Source organism: Ahaetulla prasina, chromosome 4 (assembly GCF_028640845.1).
Source record: "Ahaetulla prasina isolate Xishuangbanna chromosome 4, ASM2864084v1, whole genome shotgun sequence".
NCBI classification, from domain to species: domain Eukaryota; kingdom Metazoa; phylum Chordata; class Lepidosauria; order Squamata; family Colubridae; genus Ahaetulla; species Ahaetulla prasina.
Window position 1 is genome coordinate 103,608,176 of NC_080542.1, and position 13,361 is coordinate 103,621,536.

The 13,361-nt window shown below is 37.3% G+C and overlaps 1 protein-coding gene across 3 annotated transcripts; it reads right to left on the reverse strand.

Moving 5' to 3' along the window:
- Positions 1-717: 717 nt before the first annotated feature.
- On the reverse strand, positions 718-13,325 carry CBX3 (chromobox 3). 3 transcript variants are annotated; one of them, XM_058183114.1, is made up of 6 exons: positions 13,222-13,325; positions 11,710-11,760; positions 5,550-5,692; positions 4,197-4,362; positions 3,535-3,629; positions 718-2,333 (listed from the first exon to the last, which is right to left on the reverse strand). In XM_058183114.1, exons 2-6 carry the CDS (start codon positions 11,731-11,733, stop codon positions 2,207-2,209), a joined length of 555 nt encoding a protein of 184 aa, XP_058039097.1. In that variant the 5' UTR covers positions 11,734-11,760; positions 13,222-13,325; the 3' UTR covers positions 718-2,206. The 3 variants fall into 3 exon arrangements, with proteins under 3 accessions (XP_058039097.1, XP_058039098.1, XP_058039099.1); XM_058183115.1 differs by having other exon boundaries at positions 13,132-13,280; XM_058183116.1 differs by lacking the exon at positions 13,222-13,325 and adding an exon at positions 12,525-12,831.
- Positions 13,326-13,361: the final 36 nt, after the last annotated feature.

Here is a 13,361-nt window from a genome sequence, read left to right on the forward strand (position 1 = left end):
TCTAACTCTTCTAAATAATTTATGAAGATGTTGAAGAATACAAGGCCTAAGACAGAACCTTGAGGTACCGCACTGCATATTTTCCTTCATGTAGATATAGTTTCATTAAGGACTACACATTGAGTGCAGTTGATCAGGTAGTATGAATTCATCTGTTGGCGATGCTGTCTAACCCATATCTATCTTACCAAGTAGTAGGCTGTAGTCTACTTTAATAAATGCCTTACTAAAGTCCAAGTAAATTATGTCCACAGCATTTTTCTGGTCCACTAATTTAGTCAATTTGTCAAAAACTGTAACAAGATTTGTCTGTTTTTGACAAACCCATGTTGGTTTCTGATTATATCTTTGCTTGCCTTTAGGTGTTCACAGATTCATTGCTTATCTTTTCCAGGATCTCCCCAGTCTTTGATGTCAGGCTGATTGGTCTATATTTTCGATCTTTTTTTTCTTTTTTGAAGATGGGAACGTCAGCTCTTCTCTCTAGTCCTCTGGTCTCGGTGCTCCAGGATCTTTGAAAGATTGTGTTCAGTGGTTCTGAGATCACGTCTGCCAACTCCTTCAGAACCCTGGGATGTAATCCATCTAGACCTGTTGATTTTAATTCGTCCAGAGTGGATAAGTATTCTATTACCATTTTCTTGACTATTTTGACTTGTATTTTTAATATGTCTTTTACAATACTGTTTTGATAGGTCGAATATGGATACAGGACAGTTATGGAGGTTACTATATAAACAAACCCTTTAATAAAATTTTTGACAAAAACATAAGCAGAAATACAAGTACTAAACAAAATGGAAGAAATCAGAAAAACACAAAAAAAATTGAAGGGAACCTCAACAGATATCAGGAAATAGGTTTATTGAAAAGCAGTGAACTGACTTTATGTTTAGAACTCTAAATTTTTTTCAGTGTGGCATCATATTTATTTTTACAGTAATTCTCAGAAATGAGATGAATTGTAATTATTACGCTTTTTTAAAATAAAAACTTATTATGGTGAACTTCAATAATCTATTCTATTAATCTATGTACATGGAATCACTGAACTATATTAGAAACCAAATAATCTGACAACTGCATTCTACATGACAAGATTCCTTATTGCTTACCCAAACAGAATATAATCAAAGCCAAATGAATAACGCTAGTTGCATGCACTTGTATTTAAAAATTAATCACACATATAGTAACCCTATTTGGATGATCTAATTGTAATTTAACAACTGACCATGTGATTGATTGATTGATATATATATGCTCTATATTCCAACAGAATCCTCTTTTCTGCAGTTCCATGCCTCAATTTTGCTATCTACATAAATCTATCAGGCAATCAATTAAAATAATTTTATTTGGAAGTATATTAGGATTAGGGATAATAGTTCCTAAAGAAGTCAAGCCTAAAACATCAATAAATTATTAACTTTTAAAACATCAGATATACAGTTTAAGAGATTATGTCAGGATTTGATTACTCAACCATATGTTCTGAGTACTATAAATGTGATAACCAAATCTGCATACTAATCTTAAAAAATTAAATATTCAATGCACCACAGAAGTTTATGTTCTTATTTTGCCAATTCTAGGAAACAACTTATGAGAAACAACATCTATGGGAGAAAACTATAACTTTCATGTTAACTGCCTATTTTTTTGTTTTGTGTTTTGCAAAAAAGCAAAACTGTCTATCCTTTAGTGGATATTTTCCATACCAAAACAGCTTTTAAAACCTCTTAGCTTCCTGCAATTTGGTAAAGAGAGCACAAGAATATGAAACTATTTTATTGGTAGCTGTTCAGCAGTATATACAATGAAATACAATACAATATGCACTTCAGATTAAAACGAAATTTTCACTTGGTCCCCTTTGAACCAATTTGCCACAAATACTAAATATAATGGTTTACAGACTATATGGCGGGGAAAAATCATGCACATTTGTTGTATAGAGAATTACAAAACACTTTAAGTTGCCATTAAGGACCACTATTAACTAACAAATTTTTATAAAACATTTGATTTAATATGCAGAAAGCAGTATGGGCTTCTTGTGAATACCACGTTTGCTTTCTTCCTTATGCAAAACATATTACTTTTGAAGTAACCAATAGGACTTAAAGGTGTTCCACATGTATCAAGTGAAATTTCGTACATATAATTAAGAAAAAAGGGGAAGGGAAGGAGAAAATCCAAACAATTATTGTGCTTCATCCTCTGGGCAAGAATGCCAAGTTAATCGTTCTTCATAAAAAGCAATTACAATCTGAGGACATTTCACATTAGCTTCCTTAGCTAATACCAGGTCAGCTTCATCTGAGTCTTTCCTGTTTTAAGAAAGAATGTCCAATTAATATATTAAAAACTATTGAAGACACCCTTGACTCACATAGCCCTGTTTTTGTCCTACTATTAGTCTTTACAATTAATTTATTTAACAAATTTGTAAGCTGCCCATCTCAAAAAAAGTGACTGGGTGATATACAATAATCCTTCCTCTTTAGCCTTGACATTATTAGCAGCATTTATGACATTTAAAATCACTATTATCCCTAAACTTTGGTGGTTTTATTAACATTTCATTTTAACTATGCATATGTATAAATTACATATAAACCATGTATTATAAGACAGAATGATACTATTTCATTTCTTAAGTAAGAACTCCCTCTAATCATGGCTCTAATGCCATGAAATTAAAATCTGCACTTGTTTCTCTGGAGTGTTAATCTTAATCACAACTACTAACATCTTTGAGAGACTGCACATAGTTTAACCATGTGTATTTCTATTTCAAATTTCAGGCAAGCAGATTTGAATGTGTAAGAGTTTTTTTCATGGTTCAAAAGAGATGCTTTGAAATATACAACAGCTCCTATGAAATATGTCTTTGAATAATTAAAAAGTCATGTCTTTTTTGTATCAACACTATAGTCTAAAAAAGATGTTGCTGCCTCAATGATTTCAATTTTTATATTTTTCAAAGCATCTTCTTTGATGGACTCTCAGCTCTGATATTATTTATAAGTAAGAGAATTACAGAAGTTTTAAAAACTCTAATCATTCAAAATCTGTTAGTCTGTGATAAGGGTGGCTGATAGCTAACTTTGATTAGATTCTAAATCAATAGGATTAAAATGGTAATTTATGAATAATTACCAATTTTTAAAGCTATAATGAGAATTAATCACTACAGTCAGTGTAATGTGCTCCCAAAAACAAGTAGAAAGAAATTAGGCTGTTGTTTTGTTATCCCAGGTTCCTGTATGCCTTATATAAGAACAAAATAATTTTAATAACTATGGACAGATACAGTAATATTACAAGTCAGATTATTTACCTGTGATAAATAATACGTTTTCTCATTTCTTAAATAATATGGTGTGATTTATCAACGCTAAAAAAGAAAAACCAACCTAACAATATCCCTTAAATGTTATTGGCTAGTTTGTAGTAACAGAAAAAATAATATTTCTTAACTTTAATCGAAGCCACATTGCAAACCAAACATTCTAGTATACTGCTCACCATTTCATAAGGAACATAAGTTCTCCACTGCTATCTGTGGCTCCAATTATTCGTTCAGGATCAAGACCTCGTGCAAACCCCCTGGGTTTATCAACCTGTTGGAGTAAATATTTAGAGAATTATAAATCCTTCTATTATCTTCTGATTTATGGAAAAAAACAGCATATGATCTATAAATATATTCAGAACAGTATAAAATAGAGCTAGCCTGTGGACCACATACAATTCTTAAAGATGACTTGCAATCTGCTGCAAATCCTGCCCCAAGTTTTAAGCATCCTGTTGACCAGCTTTTTCTTATTATCATCTTTCAGAGAAGTTCAATATTACCATTCTCCATTCTAGGACTGAGGTATCCTAGTTTCAAATCCTTTCCCAAGAAATTTCCCAGGAATGAAATGATGGTAAGTTAATTGTAATAAAGTATCTTCAGAAATAGGATTGCTGAAGAAACTGGGAGCACACAGAGGGATCTGGCATATATAAAAGAGAATTAAATTTGTAAAGTAGTGCATTATGCCTGTGACATATGTTAGGAATGACCCATGAAAATTGAGCCTTTAACAAGGAGCTAAGACATAACTATTCCTGGTATATATGGTCCTCCCTTGCCTTTTCTCTATTCAGATCTAAATGTCTGTTTAATGTTTTCATTAACTTACAGAATCCCTCTTTTTCTTTGATTTGCTGTCCTCAGATTCACTATCTGAAAGGGATTTTCTTTTGGTACCTTCTGTTTTTTCTTTACCAGCTTTCTGAGAATTCAGAAAAGCTTCTATTAACTCTGGACAATCCAAATTTTCTTCAGGCTCCCATGTGTTATCAGCACTAAAAAACAATTTGGTAAGAACAAAAAGTAAAAATCTGTTATCAGAGCTAAATCTGAAGGTCCGCAAGTTATAGTTACACATGAAAATCCAGATTATCTGCTTAATTCCTAAAACAATTTTTTTTTCCAAAATCTATTTCTGTAGACTGGTTCCTAGAGTAACTAAACCAAGTTGAAACTATACTGGGTAATTATTTCAGTCAAAATGTATTAACTATATTATAGAATGTCACATGCAGTTCCCAGCCAGTGATTTTGTAGTCAACTATTATTGCTAAAACTTGACTATGGCAACCTTCCAGATTGACACACATACACACCATTTTCTGGAAAAAAAACCGTGGATTTTTTTAAAACCTAGAAATCCAGGGGAAAAAATATATAACATAGCCTTAACAGTATTTCTTCAATTCATTCAAAAATATAAATTGAGGCCATCTGGTCACCGAAACATTGCTCTTCTACAATGCAACGTCATATAATATGACATGTGGCTGTAGAATACACTCAAAATAACAATCCGAGAGAATTTTTTAAAATTAGTAAACAGAAAAATGAATTTTAGAGTATTTACCACTAGTTTCCTTTTCCTGAAATGCTACAGTATATTGCAACCCAATATTATAAAGCATTTACAATCAACAGAAGGAAAAGGTTAGTCAATTCTCACTGTCAACTTTTAAACACTCTTCTGCTGATCTGAGTAATTTTATGTGCCATAAATGAGCATTATACTTTGATAGCATGAACTCATAAGTTATCTGCTTTCTTCCCTACAGATGAAGAGTATTCCTGGCAGAAATATTACAGCTTCAACAGTACACACTAGAGAATAAATCCTTTGAACAAAATGATGCTAACTTCTTAGCTAACATGTTTAGGATTGCATTGTACACTGAATACTTCCAGCAGATAGATTATTCATAGGCTATACAACTAAAGCACAATCCTGTGGAAAATGCAGCATTTTCTACAACTCTATTAATATTAAGCAGGGAAGCCAGTTTTATATTAAATTACCCTGCCTATTTTCCATGCATTCAGAACTTCAGAGTACTGGTATATGAACTTTTCATATACCGGAATTGGTGGTAGCAATCTTTTCACACCATATCTTTGTAGAATTCTTCAATTTAACACTGATATTGAAAATATTTCAGGAAAAAAATAGTATGAAGTTCCTTACTCAGTAAATCCCTTCCACTTTAAGAAGTACTCCACCTTGCCGTTAACTACACGTCGATCCAGGACTTTTTCCACAACAAATTCTTCAGGTTCTGCTTCTTCAACTTTTTTACCTTTGCCATTCTGTTTCTTTCCCATTTTATGCTATAAAACAAAATCATTTGCACACATACATTTAATACCCATTAAATGCACCTTTATTTCAACCAAGCAGAAACTTTCATACTCTTTTCAGCAAGACCTAAATCTATTTTAAACAAGAGCATTTCTTATCTATTTCTTATTCCAGCATCTTAAATATTTTATTCAGAATTGCTGTCAGCTATTCCATTTTTATCTATTGTTTTAAAAACAAATCTTGTAAACAAAAGGCAAGCAAAACAAATTTGGGGGTAAATGCTAGAAAAAGAAGCTACCAGAATTACCGTATTTTTCAGTGTATAAGACGCACCTTTTTACCCCCCAAGAGGGTGAAAATCTGGGGGCGTCTTGTACGCCAAATGTAGCCCCACCCCACCCTTTGGAAGTTGTCAGCCTAAGATCCCTGCTGCTGCATTTTCCTTGAGGACACACGGTTGGGAAGGAAAACACAATGCATGGAGGAAACGCTTTTTTTCCTCCCCGATTGCCCGAAGCAATTCGTAAAGCCAACTTTGCTTGGAGACTGAGTTAATTTTTCTTTTTCCACATCTTCCTTGCCTGGATCCTCCAGTTCGACTCAGTCTTCCACGAGGAGAGACTGAGAAAATGAGGCTTACCATTCATGACAAATTCAACGGAAACAACTTTAATTTATTTATTTATTTTATTTTATTTATTATTTAAACTTATATACCGCCCTATCTCCCAAAGGACTCAGGGCGGTTTACAGGCATATAAAAACATCAATATACAAATTAAAATAATCATTAAAAGACTTATTCTAATGCCAATAATTAATAATACCAATTATTAAAAATAGAAGTATAAATATTAAAATCAATTTAAAACCCCTCTAAATTTAAAAATCTAAGCCAGTCCTTTCTATTTTTACCGAGCAAGGCTCGATGATCGTGGGACCGCGATCTGGGAGGTTGCCGGTCTGCTGGTAATCCTCCCTACCCACCCAAGATCGGCTGAGGTCCCTGCCAGTCCCGCATTCCGCCGAGGGGGCTTTGCGTTCGTCGGGCAGCCCCTGGCAATTCTGCAACCGTAGAACCGTAGGGACTCGGTCCCTACCTGGTTGGTCCAGGCACACTGACAGCGGCAAGCGCGTCTGGCACCCCAAGAGCCGCGGCAGGAGCGCTCATGATGAGCCAGGCTGCCTGACTCATGTGTGGAAAACAGCTGCTGTTTCGGACGTAGGAGTGCTCTTTGCGAGCCAGGCTGCCCGAATCCTTTTGAAGAAGCGGCAACAACATTCGGCTCTAGGACAGACAGTCCTAAAGCCAAGCGTTGTCGCTGCTTCTTCAAAAGGATTCGGGCAGCCTGGCTCGCAAAGAGCACTCCTACCTCCGAAACAGCAGCCGTTTTCCACACGTAAGTCAGGCAGCCTGGCTCATCATGAGCGCTCCTGCCGCGGCTCTTGGGGTGCCAGACGCGCTTGCCGCTGTCAGTGTGCCTGGACCAACCAGGTAGGGACTGAGTCCTTCTGCGGTTGCAGAATTGCCAGGGACTGCCCGACGAACGCAAAGCCCCCTCCGTGGAACGCGGGACTGGCAGGGATCTCAGCCGATCTCAGGCTGGTAGGGAGGATTACCAGCAGACTGGTAACCTCCCGGATCGCTCTCCCACGATCATCGAGCCTTGCTCGGTAGAAATTAAAGTTGTTTCCGTCAAATTTGTCATGATGAATGGTGAGCCTCATTTTCTCAGTCTCTCCTCGTGGAAGACTGAGTCGAACTGCAGGATCCAGGCAAGGAAGGCGTGAAAAAAGAAAAATTAACTCGGTCTCCAAGCAAAGTTGGCTTTGCGAATTGCTTCGGGCAATCGGAGAGGAAAAAAGAGCATTGCCTCCATGCATCGCATTTTCCTCCCCGATGCAATTCACACAACCGCATGTCCTCAGGAAAATGGTTTTGCATCTTCAAGGAACTGCTGGCTTGCTGGGCTCTGCGCAGGAGGTGTAAGGCAAGGCGCTGCCACCTGAAAACTGTTGCTGTGATCTCTGCTGCCTGGAACCGCCTTAAAACGCGATGTTCTTTCTTTGCCTCTGCACACCCCGTTTTTGAAACTGGGGAGGCAGCAGAGATCTCTAGGCGATGGAGATTGCGGCAACAGTGTTATTGAGTGGCAGCACCTTGCCTTTTGCCCCCTGCGCAGTGCCTGCTTCGCCAAGCAAATACGGACCTCAGTGCTTCCCCAGGCTGCTCCCATTATCAAAATCTGAACAAAAGTGAGGACACTGCTAATCCTGATGATGGTAGGCAGAGGCAGAATTCTTTTTTTCTTGTCCCCCCCCAAAAAATATTAAGGTGCGTCTTATACTCCAGTGCGTCTTATACACCAAAAAATATGGTAGCATCCAGATTGCAACATTAATAACAATCATCAGCAATTAAAAGCAGTTTTGAAGCTTTCAGTTGCTAGGTATGAAGCAGTTATCTTATAATTACATACATGCATCATTTCAACTTTTATTAGACATTGAAGATATACATTCAAGCGTTCTTAACAGAATTTGATTGAAACTTGACTGACACAAATACCTTTTGTATCAGCAATGTTAGCACTAATGAACTTATTCAATCAAGCTCAAGAAATTTAAAAGGTTAAAAATGGCTTTAAATTAAATTCCATAGAAAAGCACTTAGCAGCCAATTATTATTAGATAGCAAATTAATACATCCACATCATCCTCAAAGCATTCCAACTTCAATGAACACAATTCAGCAAGATGTTATTGTCTGTAATTTGTCTATACATTGTCTTAAAATCAGTTTATTATTGTAATGTTAGAAGTAGTTGCAATTCTATTAGAAACAAATGCAGAGCCTGGTCATAATTTTGGATGTAAACCATAATGGATAGTTCAAAATACCAGTAGGCAATATAGTGACAGTAGAGGGACCATACTGAGCCTCACATATATGAGAAAAACCAGATTAAGAGAAATAATGCTAAAGTCTTCCAATTTCAAGTTCCATGAATTTCAATACAGGGCCAAAACTTTTCTTTAGAGCTGTGTTCTTATGACATCTTTTGAAAATTAAGAGTATCAAAATGTTTTGAGATCAATTTGATAGTTTCTTTAGATTCTGAGCAACTTTAATAAAGGCTAATGCTAAATACGCCACACACTAATGCTAACAAAACTATGTATAAATGAGTGATCAACATTTCTAAAAAAATATAAAGAAGAAAGGTAATTGTTGCTTTGATGGATGACAATTTTGAGAAAATTGAATATATTCTTTATCCATATTACTTAAAATCTTGGGAATATACCACAAAAAAATTCAGAAGTTAAAACATAAATACGCACAATGGCCTTTTTACTATATTTTCCCAATTCCTCTTATTTATACACAATTACATTCCCACTCCAAACCAATTATTTCCAGCCATAATTTAGAATTCATGTTTATGTATAAAGTTATTAATTCTATATTTATTTAAATCTATCAAGTTAAACTAGTATGCCAAACTGACATTCAGTATTTGCACTCTTGGCAAAGATTTGGAGGCAGCATTAGTTCTCCCTTTTCTAGACTAAGATTAACTAGTATGTCAAACTGACATACAGTATTTGCACACTTGGCAAAGATTTAGAGGCAACATTAGTGCTCTCTTTTCTAGACTAAGATAATGCACCAAAGAATAGAAGGTTTTTATTCTTCATACAAAAGTACAATCCTATTTTCACTTAGCTGAGGTACTAAAAAATATACAGGGTCACCCCATCTTCTAAGCTACGTATAAAAATATGAGATGTACATCACAGGATTTGTGGAAAATACTTACTGGCACCAGAATCAATATATTTTTATCTAATATAAACAGCACTTTTACAGATACTAGTTCAAGTGTTTCAAAATTATTAGCCAAAGCACATGTCTTTTTAAGAAAGTAGATGCAAAGAAAGTAGATGCAAAGTGCGCCTTAAAAAATAAATTATATTCCATTCGTTTACATCTGCGGCAACTTATCTCTACAAATAGCACTATTATACTAAAAACACTAATAAGGATATACTGTATTCTAGCGATATGATTAGACTTGCTGATCAAGGAATGACTACAATGGACCTTGCTTCATCTTGGTAATGCAAGCTCCCACCCAATTTGTTGTTAGTTGCGAAGTTGTGTCCGACCCATCGCGACACCTTGGACGACATTCCTCCAGGCCTTCCTATCCATCCTCTACCATCCTCTGGAGTCCATTTAAGCTCATGCCTACTGCTTTAGTGACTCCATCCAGCCACCTCATTCTCTGTCGTCCCATTCTTCTTTTGCCCTCAATCTTTCCCAGCATTAGGCTCTTCTCCAGGATCTGGCTTTCTAAAGAGCAGTGAGGGTCAATCTTCTCTAGGACTGACTTGTTTGTTCGCCTTGCAGTCCGAGGGGCTCGCAGGAGTCTTCTCCAGCACCAGAGTTCAAAGGCCTCAATTCTTTGGCCCCCACCCAATAAACCATACCAATCCATGAAGAATTAAGTTTCGCTGTTTTTAATGGGGACTTGTCCAAGACAACTGCAGTCCTATTCACATATTTCTGGGACCAAATCCCTTCAAATCAAAGGAAATTCATACTGGAACAAATTCCAAGGACCAACTAATAGTTGGGTGCTGCTCTTTGAGCTTGGCTGCTTTCTTGAAGACGTTTCATTACCCAGACTAGTTAACATCACCAGTGATAGCAATAAGTACAGTTTGCTCTCAGTTTAGTGGACAGGCTAGTGGACATAGACAGGCTTGCCCTGTCTATATTGGTGGGAGGGGGTGTCTTAGATATTATTTACTATTGGCTTGTTTTGCAGTTCCTTGATTAGGGTAATGTTTACTTAATTGATGGTCTGTTGTTAATCTTGGGAGTTAATCCATGCTCACCTGGGTGCTGATTGCTGGTGGGAAGATGTTTTGGTCTTTTTGTTCCCTTTTTAGCTTGTTGATCAGCAATCATTTAATCAGGAACACTGATTTACTACAAGATTAACATCAGACCAATGATCAAATAAACAATACCCCAATCAAGGAACTGCTAAACAAGCGAATAGTAAACAGCCCAACTAAAGAACCTTTAAGACCCCACATGGACAAGAGCAAGCCACTAAAATTTAGATTTAAAGCAAACCCCATTCCTTCACTAGCAGTGATTTATGTAATGAAATGTCTGCAAGAAAACAACCAAGATTAAAGAGCACCAAAAATTCCTCAACCCTGAGCTACAAATATTCTCCTTTGTCAGCTAATAGACCTTGCCCACTGATTCTCATCATCAATGATGCTGTTCTAATACATCATCTTCCCATGATCTAATTCTTACAAAAGGAAATAGAAAAGGAGTTTGAAAGTCACAGGAACTGTGCCAGATAATGTAATTTTGAAACTACAAGGACCTGATTCCTTCCACTCAATATCTCCTCAAAAATATCTGAAATACAATTTTCTAAACTAATACGTTTTACATTAACTTGGCTAGCTTTGCATCTGTTCCTTTAGTTTTATAGCCTGTATAATAACTTACACAACTCAGCAAGTAACAATGCTTGGCTGACCTTATTTAGGCTTAGAAACTAAGCAGAATCAGGCCTTAATACTTGAATGGGAAGCCTCTTGAGCTGGTGGCTAAACTGGGGGGGGGGGGGGTGTCAAAAAATATCCAAGAAAGCAAGTTCTCTTGCAAAGAAAACTGCATGGACATTCCACTAAGTCATCAACAGAACTTTGATTTCAACTAAGATTTACACTATTGTTGCTTTTCAATATAAGAGAAACAAATTAAGTATATAACCACATTACTGAAACACTATTTCCCAACAAAAGTGGATTATACACTTTCTCATGAAGAAATGAACCAACATAGCAAGTTGTTGGAGCCAGAATATGCATATTTTGAGATGCCTTAATTTTAGTTATGCTGTGGAGGACAGATGTGGATGTATCTTTTGCAGAGATGCCAACAATAAATCTGAAGAAATATGATGGTAAAATCCTTACATATTTTAGATGATCAAGAACTTACCAATGTAGATTTATTGGTGGCCATTTTTATTGAAGACTTGCTGAACTTTTACTAGAAAAATGCACGACAAAAGGAATGTTGCATTATATAAAGGAAGGCATCTCAATACAAATGGTTCTTTTTCTATTTAGATCACTTACATAGACATATACATTTATCATTAACAAAGGCGGAAATTGTGTTTCCATTATCCTAGGCATTATTTGGAGTTTCTCAAGACCTACCTCGGCTTTTCAGGATTTTGTATATCATACATGCTAATCTAATACTGAACACAATTTTATAGGAAACCCTTATTTTCAAAACCTTAAGACAACGTGCTATAACAAAATATATTTTGAAAAGTAAGCTATTGTAGAACACTGAATTTATTTCAATCTATGAATAGCAAATAATCATTGAAAAGGATTGCCTAAGGTACAGATACAACTGTGCATCATAAAATATGGTAATCATAATACAACTTTAATATATAAGCCATTGGACATCTGCAACCCGGTTGTCCTCGAACTTCTCTAAAATTTAAAATTCGTAATGATTTCTTTGCAAACCTATAAAGAACATAAGTCATGAGATTCAGCAAAGAAAATCAAAAACCAAAACCAAGACCCAAAGCCTGGCATCTCTGAGTCGTTTTAGGTCACTGAGATTCTGCACCGCGTTTTCCATTTTAGAATAAATGAACGCGTGATTAAGAAACGCCTGCCGTAAAGGAAAACTGTACAGGGCGCCCTTAAGCACGAGGCACGCAAGCGAAGGCCGGTGGGAAAGAATGATCCCGGATGAGAATCTCATAATAAGCCAGAAGCGCATACTGTTGGCTCAGGGAAGGTGGAATACACCAAAACACCTCCGATCCTTCAGGGAGACTCCCTGGCATTATCCCACTTCGATAAGCTCATGCATCGCCTACGTCCGCCAAGCACAAGCGCAGCCGTTTGAATTGTCAAAAGCCTCGGCGGTTAATTTTTTTTTTTTTTAAATTAAGTCCACGCCTCCAAGTCCTGCTTTGCCCGCGGCCTGGACGTTGCTGACACGCAGGAAAACGGGGGAGGGAAAATGTCTGCGATCGCTATAGTCATGGTGCCTTATTGGGTTCAGAGGTGTTTGCACTTCAGCGGTTAAAAAAAATAAAGAAATACATGCGGCTTGCAATCTCGGAGCTCGATCGCTCCTGTCTCGGCTAGTAGGAGGGAGCCGAACAGGCGGAAGGCCCGCCAAGAAGTCGAAAGGCCGCACTGGGAAACCCCGCGCCTCTTTTCAAGCTTGTCAATCCGCCCGGGAGAGGGAGCCGCGAGAGAGAAAATGGAGGAGAGCAAAACGAGGCCACGCCTGATCGTTTCTCGGGAGTTACATAAAATGTAAGCTCGGCACGAGACGCACACACACGCACACGCACACAAAAACACAGAGATCTCCCACCGGTTCTCTCCTCCGTTACTATTTGTCACCGAATTAGGAAAGATCTGAAGGAGCGGAGAAAAAAAAAATGAGGGAGAGAAAGATACGGACTTCAATGGTGACCAACGTCTCCGATCCCCTGTAGTCTCCTGGCTCCTGGCGCGCTCTGAAGCAGCAGCGACATATGAGGGGGCGGGGAAAAGGGGGTGGGAGGGCGGCAGAGGCAGCCCCGCCCGGAGCGGCTGTTAGTG